The 24212-nt window shown below is 40.5% G+C and overlaps 1 protein-coding gene across 1 annotated transcript in view; it reads left to right on the top strand.

The window, feature by feature from the left end:
• Window positions 1–24212, top strand: part of Dnah14 (dynein axonemal heavy chain 14) — a 229533-nt gene that overhangs the window by 2472 nt on the left and 202849 nt on the right. Inside the window, exons 2-9 of the mRNA XM_013346965.1 lie at window positions 250–377; window positions 2371–2528; window positions 3345–3367; window positions 4975–5062; window positions 9814–9876; window positions 12108–12246; window positions 17223–17354; window positions 18045–18295. Of these exons, the coding sequence (XP_013202419.1) occupies window positions 250–377; window positions 2371–2528; window positions 3345–3367; window positions 4975–5062; window positions 9814–9876; window positions 12108–12246; window positions 17223–17354; window positions 18045–18295 (982 nt within the window). The remainder of the gene's footprint in view (window positions 1–249; window positions 378–2370; window positions 2529–3344; window positions 3368–4974; window positions 5063–9813; window positions 9877–12107; window positions 12247–17222; window positions 17355–18044; window positions 18296–24212) is intronic.

Genomic DNA, 24212 nt, shown 5'->3' with positions numbered 1-24212 from the left:
ATTTGTAGTAGTCTACATTATCACTAAATGAGATATTTGTAGTAGTCTACATTATTACTAAATGAGATATTTGTAGTAGTTTACATTATTACTAAATGAGATATTTGTAGTAGTCTACATTATCACTAAATGAGATATTTGTAGTAGTCTACATTATCACTAAATGAGATATTTGTAGTAGTCTACATTATTACTGAATGATACCTATACTTGCACTTCCATTGAACTTTAAAATCCTTTTCCCACCAGAACCAAAAGAGCTTGATGCCATAAAACATATTATTAGGCTAAGAGAAAAGCTCCAATGGAAAACTCCAGTATTGCCACATAGTTTGAAATACCGTCCTAAGATTGCCCTTCAGAAGTACAGTCTAAAGGTGAGATCCTATCCCATGCAATTTCAACTATTAGAAATTAAATTTTGAATCTATCTTGACCTTTATTAACTCATTGTGGATATCACATCAAAGCTAATTAATAATGCATTACAATAATTGTTGGCAAATATAAAAGCATCTCAGCCTAATTTATTTCCCCTACTTAAAGAATAGAGATAAGCATGACAGTTTTGTCTACAGTACATCTCTTGTCTGTTCCCCATCTCTTCCTCTTCTAAGTAAGTTCACAGGAAGTGCCCCATCTGCCTCAAACTCTGTGTATGTCACTCTGTGAGTTTAAAAAAAGAAGTAAGAGGAACTTATCTAAGAAACTTAGCAGAAATTCATGTTCTCACCTTCACACTAGACCAACGGAATAAGAAACTGTGAATGCGGGGCTAATTGCCTGTTTTCTCAGTAAACCGCTACATAGTTAAGAATCACTGCTCCAAATCCTGGGGTCGTATAAGAAGTATTTTAGTCTCCGTAGGTCATATGAGCTCTGTTGCAAGGAAGCACTCATCCTGCCCCTGTGCACAGACTGTTGGTGCACAGAACACAACAAATGACTGTTTGTCCATAAAACTTTATTTATAAAAACAGATACCTGGCCCAGGCCAGGGTTTGCCAATTCCCGCTCTAGATGGTTACTCTGAGGACTAAAAATCATCGTTTGTAGTCAGCATAAGGTGACTGGAAGTTCACTCATAAATAGGCTTCGTGCACTTTTGAATCTCGGTCACCCACTAGCTCATCTTGAGCAAGTTTCTATCCTCTCTGAATGACTCTAGAGAGCTGTGAAGGTCAAATGGAAGAGGAACACACTATAGCATCAGATAGATTGTGGTCTCAGTGTTTAAAAGTGCAAAACGAAACCCTAGCTGTGCATGAGTGCTTTATCTTTCAGTGAATTGTGCTTGATTTGTATAAAAATAGACTTGATAACTCTATCTACACTAAGTTTCTAATAACCTTAGAAAATAGAATTAGAACAAAAATGGCATAATTGGCCAAAAAGCTACAATGAAGCTTGTGGCCAGTCACTCAAGTTAGCTCATTTCCTCTGATTTGGGGATTTAAGTGTTTTGTTTTTTTTTTTTTTTAAAAAAAAGGTTTATTAGTACAGGTTATAATTGGAGCCCAAACAAGAAAGCAAACAGCTACCAATGGAAACACTATAAAACTGAATCCAAAGTCTAAAACCACAGTAAATGGAACAGCTTAATCACTTGATTCAGTAGCTTTTGAGACCATCACCAATGATGAAATTATTCTTTTAATAAAACTACTCTGAAATTTTTTGTATGACTTAAATTTTTTATCGATAAAAGTGCACATTTCAAAACTAAAAGAAAACAGCTTTATAATTTATACTTTACATTTTCTCAGTGGACGCTCACTACTTTCTCAGCTTCTCAATACTTCCAAATCAATGGGACAGGAACTTGGGCACTTACGGTAGGAGCACCAAGTGTGAATTAAAGCCGCACGTGGCTTTCAGCTCCTCTTTCGTTACTTCATGAGTTTATGAGCTTTCTGCATGTGCTCAGTTATATTTAAAAGCATCGGGCCTCGGTCTCTTTAAAGTTGTCAGAGGCATCATTGCTCAGATAGTTATGTGAAGCACTCACTGCTTGCTGTGTGCTACCCACTACCAGCGCTCGCCACAGCCGGTAGAGTACTGACCCCATCCTGACTGGTGCAGATGAGAAGCTAGCTGTATCCAGAATGGAATGTGGCACACTTGCTCAGGGTCATCGTCGAGTTCATAGCAAGTGTGTGGATAATATCTCCAAATGTCTTGTCACTGTACCGTGTTTAAGGAGGATGGTTTATGAGATTGGTCTTATTGAACTTGAATTAGGCATGGTTTGAGGCTAATTTTCCTCACTAGCACTATTCTATTTTGATTCTGTCTTAACATTCTTCCCACTGGGCCTGTTTAGTCATTTAAATATTACTTTAGTCAAAGTAAGTGTCTTCTTCTTGTGAGGAACCTTTGAGAGATGATGGTGAATTTGTATACTGCCTTCCTATGGAAAACACGAGAGGCATCTTCAACGAGTATGACCTTCAAGTAGTCTCTGCCCACAGAGCTAAAAATTGCAAAGTATTTTGGATGGTCACCGCTTCATTTGTCTCAAAGGTAATGTAAAATACATATGCTCAGCTTTATGAATTACCCCTGAAAGTCATACCCAGTTCAGTCAAGTACAATTGCTATCCCAGCAGTGGGGGGCGGGGGCAGAAGAAGCAGGGGCGTTGTAACCTGCGGCACATATAATGAGACCCTGCCAAAATAATAATAATAATAATAAGAGAGGAGAATAAAAGCAACCAACTTATGACTTATTTTTAATGAGGCATTTTTACTTATTTATGATTAAAATATAATTATATCTTTTTCCTCTTCCTCCTCTCTGTCCGATCCTTCCCATATTCCATCCCTTCCACCCTCCCATGTTTTCCCTTACTTCCCTCTCAAACTCATGACCTTGTTTTCCATAGTATCCTTTAACTCTCCCTCCCTCAGTGCTCGTTAGGTGCCTAGAGGTCTTTTTCTAGGGTGAGGCCTGATGAGTATCCCCCATCCCATTGGTGACGTCCTTGTTCAGGTCCTGTTTAGGCAGCCCTATTTTTGCAGTATCATGGCTGTAGCTTCCCTGTCATCCATAGGACCCATACTCTCTGAGCAGACTTCCTGGTCTTCTGGCTCTACAGTGAGCCTTAGGTTTGGTGCAGGAGTTGTGCTGTAGATGCATCCATTGGCATGGGGCACCCCTAGTCGCTTGGTCCCTGCATTCTGACCAGCTGTGGCTTTCTGCAGTGTTCTCTATCTGCTGCAGAAAGATGCTTCCTGGAGGTGGGGGGAGAGCTACACCTGCCTATGGGTACAGGATAAATATTTAGAATGCAGCAGGGAAATGTGTGATCTAATCAAGTGGCTACCATAGCCCCTGTTCTAAGATCCATGGCCTCACTAGTCAAAGGTATTTGGCTAGGTTTCCAGTACAGGTATGTTTTCTCTCCTGTTAAATAGGCCCTAAGTCTAACTAGAGAGCTGTTGGTTGTCACCATCATATGAGCGACACTACTTCACCTTTAGGGATATCATACCAAGCGGTGCATTGTTGGGGTTCATAGGTGCCCCAGCCCAGTAGAACTATTGATTGCTTTCTCCTTTAACAGTGTGCAGAGCACCTTCTGGCACTGTGGAAGCTAGTCCTCAGGGAGGAGACTTTCAGGTCAGATGCAGCTCAAATCCTGAATCTTGGATTCAGCAATAGGGACATATCTCCAACCTTTGGGAGGAGACCAAGGCAACCATGAGAGTCTCTTGGTCTCCTCTGACCAACAATTCAAAAGGAGGTTTCTCCTGCCTAATGCTGCTTAAAAAAAAAAGATGGTCTATGTCTCCTGAAGAGCATGAAATTCATTTATATATGCACGTATATACATATGATTATATTCATTTATCTAATTTTAGGCACATATAAAAAATATGATTTATCTCTTTGTGGTTTAGAGAAATCCAGTCAAGAAGTTAATGTTTAAGAAACAGCTTGGAAGAAAATTATTTAATAATAAAAGTTTTCTTCCTTTTGGTACAAATTTAAGGATTCAGCTGGCAGGAGTTTTTCACCTCTTAAATGTTTTATTAATATTTTACATAACTTTTTAAAAGTGAAAACTAGAAAACAGGCATTTGTTGGCATAATAGGAATAATACCTATTTCGAGTGTGTGTGTGTGTGTGTGTGTGTGTGTGTGTGTGTGTGTGTGTGTGTGTGTGTGTGAAGCTTGGGTGCCCTTCAGGAGCCATCCACCTTGTGTTTTTCGATAGGGGATACAGTCTCCCACTGGTCTGGTGCTCACCAAGTAAGTAGCCTGGCTGACCAGCAAGCCCCAGGGAGCCACCTCTCTCCAGCTCCCCAGGGCTGGATCACAGGAGCACACCACCACATCCAATTATTTTACGTGGGTTCTGGTGTTGAACTCAGGTCTTCATGCTTGTGTGACAAGCACTTTGCCAGTGGAGAAATCTCTCTGGCTCAATGGAGAATTCATTTATTGACACATTTGTTAGAAACTTCAGGACAAGATATAGAAATCTTTTCAATATATACTTAGCATCATGATGCCAAAAGTTATGATTAACAAAGTTTGATCATTGGTTTAATAACCAGCTGTTTTCTTCTGCTCTCCCAATGATCCAACTGAAATCAACTCAACAGTATGCTCGAGCAGGACCAAAGCCTAGGACTTCCCTATGCAAGGCAGGCATCTTCAGCCGAGCCAGAACAATTGATACCAAATATGAAAATTGTGAGACAGAAAGCTTATCAAGTTATTAGTAAAAATATCTCTGGATAGAGAAGAAGTTTTCCTGTTCATTCTGTAGGGACACAAGAGAGCAAGCAGGAACAAGTGTCCAGTGTAGCGGCAGTGTGCACACGGAAGCCAGATTCGGGGACACATGAAGTGGATGAAGACTGGGGGTAGAAGGTGAATACAGTTTCGGTGTCTTGAAAATAGAAGTGATGCCACAGCTCGTGCTTTGTGATTCTAGGTCACTAAAACAGGCACCGGCATGGAAGACGTGGAACTCCTCTCTACCCTGGACTGGCTTTCAGAAAGACATTACTTCTATCTACTGCAGCAATTTAAGATATTTTACAACTTCCGGTAAGATGGATGCAAAGGAAACGAACGCTTGGTAGTTTGATTGTGTCGTTAGAGCTGTTGCCCATGGCATCTGCTCCTACTAGAATGCTGCTGCTCATGGGATGTGGAGCAGGATGGGGTGTTCCACACGTGTGTTTTAGACTAAGGAACTTCAACCATTTAAGGACAATTTTTTCAGTCTTTTCTGGATAAATGTTACAAAAACTGATGCTTTATTGTCAACCATAATTGAATAGTCTCTATTGGGTTTACTTTTTCTTCATGCCTTTTGTATTGATGAATACTTATTGAGCATCCGAGAAAAGCAAAGAGTTATTCTAGATGCTGGAAAACTGTATTGAACAAATAAATTAGCCTCTAAAATTCTGATTTTAAGGTGTATGAGGAACAGTAAACATGAATGTGTAAGATGCAGGGGATTGAAAATATTACACAGGAAAACAGAGAAGAGTGGAGGTCCTGGTTGGGGCAGGTTACTGAATCAAATTCTGTCTTGAAATTTTTGCCAAGCTGTAAGATGCTTCACACTCATCTCAGTGCAAAAGAATGGACACTGTTGCTCTTTTTATTATTCTATTAAATTTGTTTGTTTGTTTGTTTGTTTGTTTTGCATCCTGGGCAGAGTTTGCCCTCCCTCGTCTCCTCCCAGTCCCTCCACCTTCTTCCCCCATCTACTCCTCCTCCGTTTCATATTCAGAAAAGAGCAGGCCTCACATGGTAATCAGCAAAACATGGCGTGTCAAGTTGCAGTAAGACTAAGGACCCCCCCCGTGCCCCCCCCCGAATTAAGGCTGTGCAAAGCAACTCAGTATGAGGAATATGGTCCCAGGAGGCAACAAAAGAGTCAGAGACAGCCCCTGCTCCCACTGTTAGGAATCCCACAAGAAGACCAAGCTGCACAACTGTCACATATATGTAGAGGGCCTGGGTCAGTTCCATGTAGGCCCCTGGTTGTGAGTTCAGTCTCTGTGAGCCCCTCTGAGCCCAGGTTAGTTGATTCTGTGAGGTTTTTGGTTTTTTTTTTTTTTTTTTTTTTTTTGTGGAGCCCTTGACTCCTCCGGCTCCTAAAACTATGCTATAATCCACAGACCCAGAGAGACTAGGAATAAGGAAGATACACGGGGGGGGTGGGGGGGTGGTGCACAGATCTCCCTGGGAAGGGGATGTAGAAGACGTTCTGCGAGTGAACTGAGAGCAGGTGGGATGGGAACAGGAATGATGAGGTCGGAAGGGAGGCACATGGAGGGAGAGTACTTAAGGAGACTACCGGAAATGGGGGCATTTCAGGGTCAGGTAAAAACCTGGCACGAGAGAATCCCCCAGGAATCTACAAGGATGACCCCAGCTAAGGTTCCTAACAATAGTGGATACATAGCCTGAACTTGATCATCTTCTGTGACCAGACTGGTACCTAACCCATTGTCATCAGAGAGGCTCCATCCAGCAACTGATGGAAGCAGATGGCAGAGCCACAGCCAAACATTAGGCAGAGTTTGGGGAATCCTGAAGAAGACAGGGAAAGGATTGTAGGAGCCAGGGGGTCAAGGACTACACTGTTGCTCTTTTAATGTTTGTACAACACCCAGTTTATAAATTTTTTATCTTTAATATTTCTTTAATATTTGCTTTTTCTTGTTGTCTGCTGTTATTTGTAAAAGACAAAGAACATATACAAATTATATATTACACATACATATATTTTTGCAGAGACATAGAAATATGTAACATATTAAATGTATAAATTAAACATATTTAAATATATGCATCAACCGTAACACCTCTCATTACTAGGCATATCATCTTACACAGAGCTCTGCTCCAATCCAAGTCAAATAATACTTTAACTTGTTAAATTTTATGTGATAGCTTCACTAAAGATCTGAGGGACTTTAGACAGGTGAACAAGGCTTCATCACAGAGATGGTGTCGCTTATTGAGCAACATTTGCTACTTCCTCTTTAATTGATATGAACGTGGAAAAGATGAGAACAGAGGGGTCAGGGACTCTGCAAAAAACCCACACAGGATAAGATATGTGTGTGTCTGCTCCATAGAACTTACATATGGTAGGGCAAGCAGAGGTAATAGCTAAGTAAAAGGAAGCAGGATAATTTCAAACAGAAGGATCTTACAACAACTGATTTGGGGTCACTCTCTGCTGAGGGAGGGCTGCCAACGTGGCACTGAGCAGGTCCCACCAAGGCCTAAAATGGAGAAGTTGAGGAGACTTGCAGAAAGGTATGAGATCTGTTTCCCATATGGAAATTATGGACGATGAGCAGTCACCAGGTAGACTTCTCAGGTGGTCCTTGTGTAGGTCCTCTGAGATTTTTAAGTTATACGCACATCTGTTTTTCATAACTATTTTTTATTTTAGTTAGCATTATACAAGGTTTTTATACAAATTATTGTTGAAATTTTAATTTTGACTTTTTATGTTTATTTTACGTTTTAGTTAAAGTATAATTATATCCCTTTTCTCTCTGCATCGCCTCCCGAGTCCATTCCCTATGACCCCTTCATATCCTCCTCAAATGAACTCTCCTCTTCCCTGGTTCTTAATGTTACATTTTACTGTACAAGTGTCCAAATATAGCCTCGGAGAGCACTCTGTGTATAAGTGGTTCAGAGATGACCACTTTTAATCAGAGAACCAATTAGGGGGCTTGTCCTTGGGAGAGGCTAATCCTCCATCTCTCTGCAGTCCTCGGGTGCTAGGTAGTTACTTGTCCAGAAGAGTGACCTTGTGAGAATTCTTTTACATCACCATGTTTATCAATATTTGCATTATTCAGATATTGCTTATTCAGCCATTTTGATGGGAAACTGCTTTACAGCCAACTTGTTGTGAGGAACAGCGGGCTACGTTCCTGGCACCCGGCCACCCACACGGCTAGCTTTATACCCGAAATAATTACACAGAAATTGTATTCTTTTAAACACTGCTTGGCCCATTAGTTCCAGCCTCTTATTGGCTAGCTGTTACATATTGATCTAACCCATTTCTAATATTCTGTGTAGTACCACGACCTGGCTTACCAGGAAAGATCCTAACCTGCGTCTGTCTGGAGTGGGAGAATCATGGTGACTGCCTAACTCAGCTTCTTTCTCCCAGCATTCTGTTCTATCTACTCCACCTACCTAATTTTCTGTCCTATCAAGCCAAGCAGTTTTCTTTATTAGTTAACCAATGAAAGCAACAGATAAGATACAAGACCCACCTCCATCACCAACTTCTGGTATTCTGGCTCTTATGATCTTTCCACCCCCTCTCCCATGATGTTCCCTGAGCCATAGATGCAGAAGTGAAGTCGGTGTATCTGTGATGTCCTCTGAGCCATGGATGTAAAAGTGAACTCGATGTATCCATGATGTACCCTGAACTATAGGTGCGGTTGTGAAGTCAGTATGTCTGTGATGTCCCATGAGCCGTAGATACAGATGTCAAGTTGGTGTATCCGTGATGTCCCCTGAGCCATAGATATAGATGTGAAGTTGGTATATCCATGATGTCCCCTGTGTCGTAGATACAGATGTGAAGTTGATGTATCTGTTGGAGAAAGGTTCCCTACAATCTGTTGATCTCTGTGTTGCATCCAGTTGTGGTGGTGGGCTTTTCTTTTGTTTGTTTGTTTGTTTGTTTGTTTGTTTTGATGAGGGGTGAGAGTTTCACTTTTCTGTGGAAAAGATTTCGAATGCAGCTAGGAATTAATGCTGGTCTAGCAAAGTGGCAGTACTAGAGTCCTTTCTAAGCTCCATGACCTTACTGGCCTCTGGAAGTTGGCTAGATTCTAGCACCAGGCGTGGTTTCTCTCCTGTTGAGTGGGCTGTAAGTCCAATGAGATAGCTGTTGGTTACCTCCAACGTATTAGGACCAGTTTCACAGGGATCTTGCCATGCTGGCCATTGTTGTGGTCCATAGGTGTCACAGTTGAGTAACACTGTTGCTTGATTTTCTCCTTTGGCAACTTTTATCATATTTTCTGGTAGCATGGATACCAGGAAGACTTTCAGGCTAGAATAATCAGAAAATATGAGAGTCTGTGTCCTAAGTGCATAGTATCTTCAGCAAGTAGGATTTGCCTTCACCTTTGAGAAGCAGCCAAGGGGCAACCGTAGCCCATATTGATTTGGGAGTCACTTAGTATACCCTAAACATTCCAAAGGAGATTTCTTGTGATTGATTCTGGGGATTTTGGTAATTTGTGGCTCTTGTGGGTAGCATTGTCAGCCATGATAGCCTGCCCCCCCCTCTCTGTACATATATTTTTATATATGTGCATATGTATACACATACACTTAAATATATTGTTATGATTTTAGGTAATGTAAAATAACAAGATTCCTTAAAGCTTCATCAAACAACTTAGTGTGATTTCTCCCTTCTCATCCTTCCTTCTGTACTGAGCTCTCTTCTCCTTAGTTGGATCCCTCCTTTCCATTTTTCCATTTCTGTTTCACATTGCAAACTAACTGATGTATAAAAAATATATTTCAGATTTTTTAATATTTATTGGGATGCTTCAACTGAGTTCTGCATCTATAAGAAATCTAATGACTTTCACTTACATTTGCTGTTTGCTTTATGTTTTGTTGATGGTTTTGGAGAAAATTTGTTTGACTTAGCATTTTTTTTTTGGTAATGCAAGACAAAACATAGTCTAGGGAATTTTCTAACTTAACTCTTAATAAACTTGTTCCATATAATTCTTATAAGTAAAGAATATAAAAAGTATTTCTTTTCTTTTCAGGATGAATAAAGCCTTTGTTACTTGGAAACTGAATGTTAAAAGAATTAAGACAGAGAAGAGCAGGTAAACCTTAATATACAATCATACAAATCTCAGAAGCAAAATGATTTCAAAAGGTAGCATAAACTAGATACATTGAATTTTGATTCAGATTGGGAAGTCACATTTTGCTGGTATTTTGAATACATTTAACATCTATTTCTCTTTTCTTCTCTCTGTTGCCATCTTTCTCTGTCTTTTACTCTGTGCTACAAGCAGAACATTGAGTGCTCTGCCACTGAGCTGTGTCCCTAGGTCCACAGTCTGACCCATCTGTGCTCTGTGGAAGCTAGTTAAATGCTTCCCGTACATGGCAGGATGCCATTCTGTGACCACATTGCTGTAACCGCTCTGCTGTGAGTTCCTACTGAGTTCCTCTGGTCCCTTCATCTTTCTTCTTCCCCAAATAGGAATGAAGTAGTCATAGATAACAGTTGGTTTTATTTTGCATGATTTCAAGCAGCCAAGTGTTTTTGTTGTCTTTAGTAGATTTTATTTTGCCATAATTGTGAACTGAAATGTATTTGTAAGAAATAATAAAGAGAAATCTTCTGTGCCTCTCACCTTCCACCCTGCCATCAGACTCAAACATTGTGACTGCAGAATGTTAGCATTAATTAATATGCAGAATATTTCTGTCACTACAGGATCTAATGTTTGCCTTTATAGCTATCATTACTTCATTGCCTACTGCCTCTCCTTACTCTGTGGTAACTACTGGTCTATGCTCTAGTTCTGTGGTTTTGTCTTTGAAGGAGCATTCTAGTCTGAAACAATAAAAGTGGGAAGCAAGTTCACAGACTCATGACATGGACTATGTGATGGTTCTCAGATGTATCGGCAGCTCTAATGGGTCCAATGATAGATGGATAGATAATAGATAGATAGATAGATAGATAGATAGATAGATAGATAGATAGATAGATAGACAGACAGATGATAGATAGACAGATGGATGATCCAATGATAGGTAGATAGATAGAAAGATAGATGATAGATAGATAGATGATCCAATGATAGATAGATAGATAGATAGATAGATAGATAGATAGATTGATTTGCCTTTTCCCTGTCCATCATACTTTAGTAAAGTATGTTATGTAGAAAGAATCATATAACATAAAACTGGCTATTTCACTTAGCAGAACACTCTGGAGATGTACCTCAGCTGTGCATATAGTAATATTTCTTTGGTTGGTGCTCAGGGATGTTCTCTGACACATGTGTACTGAAGTTTGTTTAATCACTTCTCTAGAGATGCACACTTGCATGTCTTCTGGAGTTTGGGTCTGTCCTGGAAAGCTGCTGAAACATTTGTGTATGCTTGAGCTTCCATTTCTCGGGTAAATGCCCAGGTTATAACTCTGAGTCATATGGTCACTGGATGCTTGGGTGGTTTTATTGTTTGTTGGTTTGTTTGACACAGGGACTCACTGTATATTCCAGGCTGGCCTAAAATTTACCATCTTCCTGCCTCAGCCTCCTGTACCCTGGGATTGTAGGCCTGCATAAACCTGCAAGGCTGGATTTAGCTTTTGAAGTAGTTGACAAGCTAATTTCCAGAATGACTAAGCTATTTGGCATTCCCACCATCAATTCCGTTTCTTCATAGCCTTGATATTATTGGCGTTGTCACTGGTTTTTATTTCAGACATTCTGATGGGTGTGTAATAACATCTCAGCATGTTTAAATTTGTGTTTTCTTAGTGTTATTAGTAATTTGCATTCCTCTAATGTTGACTATCTCTTCATGTGCTTATCTGCCATCTGTGTATCCTCTTTATTGAAATGTCTCTTGTGTTACCACACAAGGAATATGGAAGGCAGAGGAGCCGTTCTTCACAGAACAGTTTTGCTCTGACTAATCCAGTATTTAAGGAGCCACCTTTCTCCCTCTCTGTCTTTTCTCCTGTTCCCATTCTGTCCTGCTTGCCAGCGCTGCTGGCTGTAGTTTGTCTTGACTTTGCGATCAATACAGAAAGAGAAAAGCCCTTCTCTACTTTAGGCTATAGATAGTAGTTTTTCAGAATTATTCTCCACATTGCTCCTTATTCAGTGAACATTCCCTTGTTACTTGGAAAAAATTATTTAGATTTAATAAATTTAACAAGTTGATGGTACATATAATTCATTTTCAAAATCACTTCTTGGAAATCCAATTGGAAATATTAACCTTCCTTGAACTCAGTGGTGTCATACTGCTGGCTTTATTCATCTGGAAGGAGAGCTCAACCTGTGGATATTTTGCCTTTCAGATCGTACTTGTACGGCCACCTTTTCTGTGCTGACGAGCTATTTCAAAGTTGCTTGCTTTATGTAAGAGGCCTCTTTGAAGATGCACTGAACCTCAAAAAGAACAATGAAGACAACCCCTCCGCCGTATGCCTTATCAAGGTGGGTGGAAGCCTTTCCTGCCAGCCGTACTGGTGTGCAGAACTGGGAGTTTGAATAAGAGAGACAGCAGTTTCTCAACCCGTATGCCAATCACTGTGGATGACTGTCGCAATAAAGTCATGCTAAAGAGATGGCAGTCAATTGTAGGAGTCAACATTTCTTAGACATGCTGACTGATATTTCAACAGAAGTGACTGAAGTGCATTATTGCTAAATGTCTCTCTAAAGTGCAAAATTATTTGTAATTAATCATTTCTAATACATGGCAGTTAGTAGCTATTTGTCCCTTGATATTTTCAATGTCAAGAATTCATCACAAGATGGAATTCAGTGGTGTTGGTTTAAATGCTTTTTTAAAAAAAGATTTGTTTATTATGTGTACAGTATTCTGCTTGCATGTATGCCTGCAGGCCAGAAGAGGGCACCAGTCTCATTACAGATGGTTGTGAGCCACCATGTGGGTGCAGGGAATTGAACTCAGTTCCTCTGGAAGAGCAACCAGTGCTCTTAACCTCTGAGTCGTCTCTCCAGACACTGGTGTTCATTTAAATGAATGAATATTTCTGTTTCAGGATTCTAGGAAAAATGAGCTTACTAGTGGCCTGACTTAATTTATAATAGAGCTTTTTTGAAAATGATTGAATACACAGAACTGTAAGACTTAAGTGCTTCATATAGAGTAAAATAGGATTCCAGCAGATTTTACTTTATTGTCCCAGTACGTAGGGAGATTCTGGAGGGTAAACTGGTCATCTACTTCAGAAAGAGAAATGGTAAAGGGACTTGTACAAGTTATGAATTTGATAACCTCAAAAATGTTTTTGTGTTGAATATACAAATGTAATAAGATCCATGCCTAACATAATATTTAAATCCACGTAAGTTTAAAATCAATGATATATAGTAATTAATTGTTCAGTATTCTTTGAGGTAGTGAAAGAATTCAGGAAGATTAATTAATCACTATGGATAACACTTATTTGTTTGTTTTGCTTTGTTTTGGGGGGATTTTGGTTTGGTTGTTTGTTGTTTGTTTGAGACAGGGTTTCTCTGGCTGTCCTAGAACTCACTCTGTAGACAAAGGTAGCCTTGAACTTGGAGATCTGCCTGCCTCCATCTCCTGAACACTGGGATTAAAGGTGCGTGCCACCACTACTTGGCTGTATTTTGTATATCTACATTAAGGATATTAGTATTAGAACTTCTGTCTTCTTTTTTCCCTTAGTTTTATGAGACAGGATCTCTCAGAGTACATCAGTTGACCTGGGCCTTGCTATAGAGACCAGATTGGCCTCTCATTTATAATCCTCCTGCCTTAGCTTTTCCAGTGCTAAGATTATGAACCTTTGCCACCACTCCTGGATGAATATTATTTCAAAAGTATTAAATTCAATTTAACCAGGAGACAATTCAGGGAGAAACATCTTTCTATGGTTTTTGTGAAAGAGGAATGGCCAATTTTAGATTGTCTTATATGATTAACTGAATAATAAAACTTTCAAACAATGAGTCAGGATTGGGAGTGCACACCTTTTAATCCTAGTGCTTGGGATGTAGAAGCAGACAGATCTCTATGAGTTTAAGACCAGCAAGAGTTATATAGTGAGACCTGTCTCAAAAAGGAATGAAGAAGAAAGAGGGGGAAGAGGAAAAGGAAGAGGAAGAAGAGATAAGGAGAGGAAGGGGAAGGAAAAGAAAGGGAAGGGGAAAGAAAAGGGAAGGAAAGGAGAGGGGAGGGGAGGGAAGGGAAGGGAAGGGGAGGGGAGGGAAGGGAAGGGAAGGGAAGGGGAGAGGAAAAAGAGGGAAAGAAAGGAAAGGGTGTTGAAATATGAGCGGCGGGGCTGCATCCCCAGCACCCCACTGCCCGTAAGGCTAGCTTTACCCGAAATAATTACATGGACACTGTATTCATTTAATCACTGCTTGGCCATTTCTATCTAGCCTCTTTACAGGTTTTCCAGTAAATAACACAGTCTCAGGGTTCACAGTGTCATCAAATACCCTACAACACATAGTCATGCATGTGTGTAGAGCCAAAGATGCGGGTTTGGGGTCTTCTATTGGTCCCCTTAGTTTTTGAGACAGCGTTTTTCACTGAAGTCACCATTCAGTGATGGGCATGCCTTTAATCCCAGCACCTGGGAGGCAGAGGCCAGTGGATCTCTGTTAGTTCAAGCCCAACCTGGTGTACCAGAGATAGTTCCAGGACAGGCTCCAAAGCTACAGAGAAACCCTGTCTTGAAAACAAAAAATAAAAAAACAAAACCAAAAAAACCAAAAAAATAAATTTCATCAATAAATATACAGACCTCTTTATCCCTAGGTGTTGTGGAATATTAGTTTAATATGTGTTATATTCATTTATGCTGTGGAACACTTGTTTAGTAATACAAAGATGTGTTGTATTCTTTTATGTTGCATTTCTTTAATTCTGTAGAGCTGTGTTACTTTGCCTGTCTAAAACACCTAATTGGTCTCATAAAGAACTGAATGGCCAATGGCTGGGCAGGAAAAAGGATAGATGGGGTTGGTAGACAGAATAAACAGGAGAAGAAATCTAGGCTACAGAAGGGAAAAAGAGGGAGGAGCAAGAAAAGAAGAAGAGGAGGATTCAAGGGGGCAGCCAGCCAGTCACACAAGCAGTCTAGGAGTAAAAAAGGGGAAGACAGACATGCAGAATAAAGAAGGGTAAAAAGGCCAGAGACAAAACATAGGATAAGAGAAATGGGTGAATTTAAGTTAGGAAAATTGTCTAGAATTAAGCCAAGCTAAGGCTGGGCATTCATAAATAAGAACTGGGTGGCTCCCGAAGAGTAAAATAAACCAGCTACACCTAGATGTCATCGTTTTAAATAAAGAAGCCTGGGATCCAGCTGTACTATTTTGAATTGACTCATTTTCTCCTCTTTGTCCCTTGTCTGATTATTAAATTCTATTTTTTCAAGTAAAATACCTCAAAAACCCCTCCTCATTCATGGTTTCACTGCCAATATTATTTTATGCTTGTGTAATTAATAACATACTAATTTATTTGTTAACCTCATTATTTCTGCACCGCTGATTTCTTTTCAAACCAGGAATGTCTCTAAACAAGCACACTCAGAGACTCTCAATCATTGCTCGCTTTAGCAACAGTTCCCAATGTACTTGGCACCAGGGTAACTGAGACACTAGTCAACAATGCAGACAATCTACTCTGTCGCACTCTCCCCGTAGACAAGATATAATACCTGACTGCTTATCAAGCACCCAAAATGCCTTTCAAAAAACCCAGACTCCACTCTTAAATGCTAAACACAATCCAAAATCTCTGCCTTATTCTGTCAACATGGACAAAGCTTGTTCTCTCTCAGTTCTGTCATCTTGATGCTCTGAGAGAAGCTGATAGGACGGACCTGAAGTCTCCAGGGAACCCCAATAGTTTGTCTGTCATTGTCAGCACTGCTGCCCACGGTGTCTTAGGAACAGACTTACAGATTTTCCAAACTGCTTAGCTTTCCTAATTTTTATTGGTTTTCCTAATTTCCCTTGTGACAGAGGAAGGTCATTGGTTGATTAAATAAAGAAGCTGCTTGCCCTGATAGGTTAGAACGTAGGTGGGAGGAGTGTCATTGGTTGATTAAATAAAGAAGCTGCTTGCCCTGATAGGTTAGAACGTAGGTGGGAGGAGTGAACGGAGCAGAACGCTGGGAGGAAGAGGAAGTGAGCTCAGAGACTCGACAGCTCTCCTCACAGGGGCAGACGCCTCAGAGAGACAAGATGCTCCACTCTTGCGGGCAGAGGCGAGATCTCTGCTCTCTGAGGCACACACGATGAAGCTCCGACCCAGGATGGACGTAGGCTAGAATCTCCCTGGTAAGCCACCTTGTGGGCTACAGCAGATTATTAGAGATGGGCTAGTCCAGGTGCGAGAGTTAGCCTAGAAAAGGCTAGACAGAAAGGGCCAAGCAGTGATTAAATGAATACAGTGTCCATGTAATTATTTCGGGTAAAGCTAGCCTTGCGGGCAGCGGGGTGCTGGGGATGCAGCCCCGCCGCTCATATTTCAACACCCTTTCCTTTCTTTCCCTCTTTTTCCTCTCCCCTTCCCCTCCCCTCCCCTTCCCTCCCTTCCCTTCCCTTCCCTTCCCTCCCCTCCCCTCTCCTTTCCTTCCCTTTTCTTTCCCCTTCCCTTTCTTTTCCTTTCCCCTTCTTTCCCCTTCCTCTCTTTATCTCTTCTTCCTCTTCCTTTTCCTTTTCCCCCTCTTTCTTCCAGGGACTTACTGCTCTATCTGTGCCTCTCCAGCACGACAGTTACAGATAAGTACCACACCAGCTTTGTGTGTATGCTGGGGCCCCGAACCCAGGTCCTCATGCCTTCGCAGCAGGAACTTTACCAAATGAGCCTCTTCTCTAGCCCAGCTCTATCCTGGGTTTCATGTTCAGGGCTTTTGAGTTAACAGATAATTGGTATTCAGAAAGCAAAAAGTAAGTGTGGAATTAGTGTGCTTTCCTCATTTCATAGACAATACCTTAACTTTCTGAATTTTAAGAAAATAAAATTTTTAAGGTTTCTGTTCCAGAAATTTTAGCTATGGTTTAAAATAATGCTGTGTTTTCATTTTTATTAAGATTTAGTTATGATGGACATAATGTGGTGCATGGTTCTAATCCCAGCTCTTGAGAGGCAGAGGCAGGCAGCTCTCCATGAATTTCAGGCCAGCCTGGTCTATAGAGTGAGTTCTAGGCCAGCCAAAACTACACAGTTAGACCCTGACTCAAAAAATAAAAACAAAAAGATTTAATTGCATTCAACTATGAGTATTTACAATGGAAGAACATTTAAGCCAGGGTATGTAAAGCACGAAGTATTAAAGAAGAGATGATAAACGATGCTCTTCAGTATGCCGTGGGAAGGTGATCTTATGCCTTGTCTCTTGCTCTTGGTAAGTGACTTTTCTCTTTCAACCATGCACCACTTACTGCCGTTCCATTAGCTGGACACTTCCCGCACTTATGCTCTGGACAAGTTTTGTGAAGAGCAGATACAGCAAGCCACCCAGGCACTAGTACAACTCGAGGAGATCAGGACTAAGGCAATTGCGGAGATAAAAAGCACAGTCCTAAAGGTAATTCTGTGAATTTATCTGTCCTGTCACTGTGTGCTGAATGAGCATCCCACATTGCATTCCTGAAAAAAGTACTGAAAATGGGCAGTTAACTAACCAGTCAACTGGTATCACCTTTACTGTGTCTAAGAACCTTTGGGGGCATGATGCAGAATGCAATGACACATGTATTTGTACATGTATGAGTGTATGAACTATAGCTATTTCTATGTAATCAAGATGCCTCCTATCTAGCCTGAGGTGACATATCAAGGGACCCTGATTAGTGACAAAGTTCTTAGTTTTCCTAAGATAAAGAAAACACCCTTGCTCAGAAGCAGCATCTAGAGGAAGTGAAACATCACTGAGGGTTTTATAAAGAGACCTCAATAATGCAGTGAACACTGTCCACTAGGCTTTCTTACCCTGTGTGTACCGTTAGAGCCACTCACCTGCCCGTCCATTCCCATCTGACTTCCAGATGGACCTGCCTCTGAGACTCTGAACTTGACTGGCTCCAGAACACACAAGGACTCTCTCTTCTTGACAGATGTTTGAATGTAGTGTAAACATGATGCCAAATATTGATGAAAGCTGATGATAAAATTTAGTTTTATATACTGTCCAGACTGATTAGAATACTATAAACAGCAGATCACCTGCATTAACCTAGGGAAATGCCATGTTTCCCAACTGCTTTATAAATTATAGGTTGCAGAAAAGAAAGATATCAAAGAATACTTTGAGTCAAAACCATCTGAAATCGGCACAATGCATTTTAAACTGCCTCAGTATCGGTTTTTATTAGAAACAAATTTGAAGTTTTTAAGGCTGATTGATTACCTGTTTCAAGAACTCATTCGCCAGCTCATGAACTCTGCAGTCAGCCAGCTTTTGGAAGTGTTCATTGGTTCTGCAAGGGTGCCCTTTTCAAAGGAGAAGAAGAATGAAAGTCTCATGAGGTAAGGGACGCAGTTTAACTAATAAAGGGAAGTTATATTCTTGTCATATATTATTAATTGTGGAGGAAATACCTAAGGATTAAAGTTAGACTTTGAAAATCTCCCATGTTATGATCACTTCTGAATTTCTCATCAATGATACCTTAATATTGTTCATGAATTGAAGAAGAGTTTCTATTTTTTCTTTAAATTCTGAGTAGATCTTGTTCCTGTATAAAATGCTCACTAAATTTTGAATTTAAATTGCATGATTTAGCCTAACAAACTTGAAATAAATTCTTTAGTTTCCTCATGTGGAAATAAAATTGAAATGGTAATAATGGCGATATCATTATGCTGCTAACACAGATAAATACCTGATAGATAGTAGCTATTGTTATGGGATCTGTAGCTCCCTGTATTGTAACAATACTGATTCCTTTTTCTATAATAATTAATGATGGTGAGCATTTTTTCATGTTTTTGTTGAGCTTTTGTTTTCACTGGGGAAATGTCTGTTCAAATTTGCCTTCCATTTTTAAATCAGGCGATCTGACTTCCTATATAGGGTTGTATATGTGCTTTGGATTCCAGGCATCATCTTTCCACTTTCCGTGATGGTATTCCTTAGAGCACAAGAGTTTTACATTTTGATTTGGATATGGTGGTACATACCTGTGATCTCTGCATTCCAAAGGCGAATGCAGGAGGCTACTAAGTCAAAGGCAGCCAAGGCTGCAGAGTGAGTTCCAGGCTAGCCTGCTAGGGAATGGGACCTTAGGAGGGAGAGAAAAAGAAAAAGGGGAGGAGAGAAACAGGAAAGAAGCAAAGAAAAAGAGGAAGATGGAAGAACATTAATTTTTATAAAATCTGCTTTGTTTTCCTCTTTGATCTTTAGATAATATCCCAAAAATCATTGCCTAACCAAGGTCATGAAGATTTATGTCTTTTTGCCCTGATGGGAGTCTAAGATCATTTTCATGTGGTCATTCCATTGTCCCAGCAATATTGTTGAAAAAAAAAAAAAGGTTTCTTCATTGAATTCTTTTGGCAGTTGATAAACCAGCCTGCCATAAAAACATAGATTTATTTCTCAACTTCATTTATTCGAATGCCAATCTTTATGTCAGTATCTTACGATGTTGATGGCTCTACTCTGTATCAGGAAATTATCAGTCTCCCAACATTGCTCTTCCTGTTGTTTCCAATGTTGTCTTGGCCATTCTATATGAATGTGCCAATTTCTGAAAAGAAAAAAGAAAAAAATGACAACTGAGATTTTTGTAGATATTGTATTGAATCCATTGGGAAGATTATAATTGTTTTTACTTTAAAAATCTTATCATTTCTCCCTTGTTTTTCCTCCCTTCAGTCTCTCACATGTGCCCCTCTCTTTCAAATTCATGACATTTTCCTTAATTGTTGGTGTGTGTGTGTGTGTGTGTGTGTGTGTACGTGTGTGTGTGTGTGAAACTGAATACACAGATACAATCTGCTCAGTTCATATAATGCTATCTGTGTGTATATGATCGTCGGGCTGACCACTGGATGTTGGGGGAAGACCTAGGTAAGGCCATTTCTCCAGCTCAGTATTCCCCATTGCCCTTGATTCTTGTCAAGGTTGCGGCTCCAAGAACTTTCCCCATTCTGTGTTGGCATGCCTGTCGGTGTTTTTATTCATGTCATGTTTCGGTAGCCATGCTGATGAGACTTCATAGGCACACCCCATTCCTCTCACATTTCTAGGGGACACAGTTTCACAGCAAAGTTTCTGCTCCTCTGACTCTTAAAACCTTCTCACCCACAACGGTCCCTGAGCCCAGAATTGGGCTGTAGATATATCAAGGGGACTGGGCACTACACACTCTCTTGTTCTCTGAATTTTAAGAAAATCCTGAGAGAGGATGCTTTCTTGTCAGTTCCAGCTCAGATCCTCTGGGTTCCGTGTCCAAGGTGCTTGTTGTCTTCAGCAATAGGGACTTAGTTTCTACCTGTAGAAAACAACGAAGAGCAATGATGTTTAAAGAGTCTCTTGGACAACCCTGACCAACAACTCAAAGGGGGGCTCCTCATGCAGGCATGTTGGTAGTTTTGTTACATGTTCTGTGGCTCTAACAGGGAGCATTGTTTGAAAAGATGGGATATTTTTATTTAACCCATATATCTGTACAGAGAGAGAGAGAGAGAGAGAGAGAGAGAGAGAGAGAGAGATACTATTTTGTCAGGTAAATAGATAATAATATGATGCCTTATGACTTTTTTCAGACATCCTTACTGTTGCTTTACCCTCCACCTTCTGTATTTACCTCCCCCCGCAATTGATCCACACATTTTCCCCATTTCACATTTCCAATCATTTGCGCCCTGGCATTGTCCTCTCTGCTGCTCCTCTCCCACACAGTGATCCCCCTGCACTTCCCTGGTTTCTGCAGTTACTCTAGGTGACTTTAGTCACATCTAAAGACTAGGAGCACGGAACAGCAGATGAGAGAGAATGTGCACTATTTGTTTCTTTGGATCTATTACCTCACTCAAAAGTATGTCTGTCTGAAATTTTCATGGTTTTATTTTGCTTTATAGATGAATAATATTCCATGGTGCGTTCATACTACATTTTTATCATCCATTTGTTGGATGACATTTAGGCTGTTTCCATTTTTTAGTTACTCTCAGTGGAGCAACAGCGAGCATGGCGGATCAAGTATTGGAGAGTAGACTGTTGAGTGCTTCAGGCATTTGCCGAAGAATGGTAGATCTGGGTCATGTAATGGACTTATTTTTAGCTTTCTGAGAATTGTTCACACTGATTTATTGATTTTTGCCATTCTGACTTGGGTAAGATGAAATCTCAAAGCTGTTTCAATTCACATTTCCTGACTTGCTAAGGACAATGAACTTCTCTTTTTGAGATGTTTCTTAGCAATTTTTATTTCTTCTTTTGATAATTCTTTTTTTAGAGAATTATCAAAAGGTCATTTTTAAAAATGGGCCAATTATTTGTTTTTGTTTGCTTGTTTTGCTTTATGAATTTATTTTTTAAAAGTCTAGACTAGATTTAAAGAAATAATCATCAAGGACATAGGTGCTAGACACAGGCCAACAAAGAGGCTAGTTTTAAACGTACGCCTTAGGACCATGAGGGACTTCATCACTATCCTCTTTCACTTTAAGCTATGGCTAACACAGCTGTTAGCCATTGACCTAGCTTCTGCACCCACAAGCCATGGCACAGGTAGCTTAGTCTTGCAAGGCCTCAGTTGAAGGACCAATCCATATACATGTAGATCGTTCTTTATAGTAGGTACCCTTGGCCAATGAGGATCCACATATGGCCTCAATTCAATGACAGACTACCTTCACTGTGTGTGAAATGGGTTTCACACCTTAAAAACATGGCTACTTCAGCTGTTAAATCTTAATAATGGCTACTTCAGCTGTTAAATCTTAATAATGATTGGTACACAGCTCCATACCACCCTTTACATGCAGCTGAAAATGGTGGACTAGTGGCAGAACGGTGCAGACTAGCTACTGTTGACTGTATTGTTCATTAGATAAGTTAGCTAATCGTCACTTAGTTTATGTAGTAAGAAAATTATAAATTGTCTACTGCAAAAACACAGCAAAAAATATAGGTTTGCCCCTTTCCATCTCAATGTCTTTATTTGCTGGTTTGCCTCTTTCCATCTCAGTGTCTTTATTTGCTGGTTTGCCCCTTTCCATCCCAATGTCTTTATTGCTAGGGTTCTCTCTGGGGTGTCACTTTCTTCTTCATCTAATTTTGTTGTTTGGCTAAACCTAGAAACCTGTCCATTTCTTTTAGGTTTTATAGTTTAATGGAGTATAGGTTTTCACAGTATTTTCTTACTTGAATGGTGGTGGTGCACACCTTTAATCCCAGCACTTGAGAGATGAAAACAGAAATCTCCGAGTTTGAGGCTAGCCTGGTCTACAGAGTGAGTTCCAGAATAGCCAAAGCTACATAGAGAAACCCTGTCTCAAAAACAAACAAACAAAAGCAACACAGTGTTTTCTTACAATATTTTGAATTCCATTGGTGTCTGTTGTTATGTCTCCTTGTTTATTTCTGATTCTGTTCATTTGGGCTATCCTCTCTTTGGTTAGCTGGGCCAAGAGTCTATCAATCTTGTTTATCATCTCAAAGAATCAGCTCTTAGATTTGTGGTTGTTTTTCTCTTTATTTCTATTGAGTTTGGCTCTGATACTTATTATTTATTGCTATCTGGTGGGTTTCATTTGTTCTTGTTTTTCCAAGGTTTCGAGTTGAATCATTAAGCAATTCATTTGTTTGTGCTTTCTGGTTGTTTTAAATGTAGGCACTTAAAGTTATAAATTTCCTTAACAGAGTATATTTTTATTTAATACAGAGTCTAGTGAAATGTGAGACGCTTGAAATATTTTTATTTATCCAATATCTTTGCATGGGATTCAGTCAGACATTTTGGATTTCTACAATTAAAAGAGATCAGCTGTCCTGACCTAGAAAAGAAGATTTATTGCTCAGGACCCAATTAGCTGTTACAGCTGAGGATTCCATGACATTCTGTGTACTCCTTTTTTTTTTTCATTTTAAAGAAAGATCTTACTATATACAACACGGTTTACATTAAACTCATTATGTAACCTAACTTAACCTGCTGTGGGATAATACTCTTGTACACTGTAAAGATTTGTCACTCATAATAGTTTAATAAAATGCTGATTGGACAGTAGCCAGGCAGGAAGTATAATTGGGGCAACCAGAGTAGGAGAATTCATGGGAAGAGGAAAGGCAGAGATGCAGTCACCAGTCAGAAGCAGAGAAAACAAGATGAGAATGCCTTACTGAGAAAAGGTACCAGGCCCATGTGGCTAAACATAGACAAGAATTAGGATTTATGAGTTTCTCTTGAGGAGCCATATAGACTGTGGCTTAGGTTAATGACTAAAGAAAACAAAGAAACTAGGTTAGCTCAAATTCTTTCAGTCTTAGTGTTGGGAGAGATACATTCATGGGCTTCGGTGTACATCATAATTGAAACAAACCTTTAAGTAATTGCTTACGGTTAGGTTAAGATGTTTTTGTCAATGGCTTTGAGGCAGAAAATCTTGGGGAACAATTTAAAATTTAGAAAGACACATAGTTGAGTGAGGGACTTGTTGAGGTCAAGAAACAAGAACAGGGCAGCGTGGCAGACCGGCGCAGACGCGGGCGGCAGCACGGCAGACATGAACTTATATTTTTTAATGATCCAAGCTTGAAACAGTGAAGCCCACACTGAGAGCAGATCGTCCCACTACAACTAATTCAAGTAGGTGTTTTGGTGGCAGGCCTGAAGAGTGGGAGATCCTTTGTTGGTGAGGTCCCTGGCGAACGGGGAAGCCTGGACCTGTCCCTGAAGACCCTCCTAAGTGGTGAGAGTGTTCTTGACCTGCGGTGGGACCCAGGAAATGGAGCGGGGGCATTCCCTGACCCTCTTGACTCCCCCGTTAGCCTGCAGGGGCTATTCCCCTCTGCTGGGGCTGTTCCTCCTCTGCTGCGACCTCTCTCTCCCTGGCCCATCTCAGCTTGCCCCCAGAGACTTCCTTCCTTCTCCCTCCCTTCTGCGCGGCCACGGGATCACCCAGTTCAGCCTGTTTGGGAGCTGGGTCGGGTGCTTGGGGCAGAGGACAGTAGGAGTGTCTTTGTTTTAGTGGCTGGCCTAAAGACTGGTAGACCTTTTGTTGACGAGGTCCTTGGTGAACGGGGAGCCTGTTCCGGTTCCTGTAGACCCTTCTGAGTGGTGTGAGGGATCTTGGCCCATGGCAGGACCCAGGAAATGGAGCAGGGGCATTTTGTAAGCGGGGCCCCTGGCCAGCAGGGAAATCTAATCCTGTTTTAGAAGACCCACTAGATAGCATAGGTAGAAGGAGATGGGCAGGCGCCAAGGCAAGAATT

This window comes from Microtus ochrogaster, chromosome 6 (genome assembly GCF_000317375.1).
Source record: "Microtus ochrogaster isolate Prairie Vole_2 chromosome 6, MicOch1.0, whole genome shotgun sequence".
NCBI classification, from domain to species: Eukaryota; Metazoa; Chordata; class Mammalia; order Rodentia; family Cricetidae; genus Microtus; species Microtus ochrogaster.
This window is presented reverse-complemented; position numbering and strand designations above follow the sequence as displayed.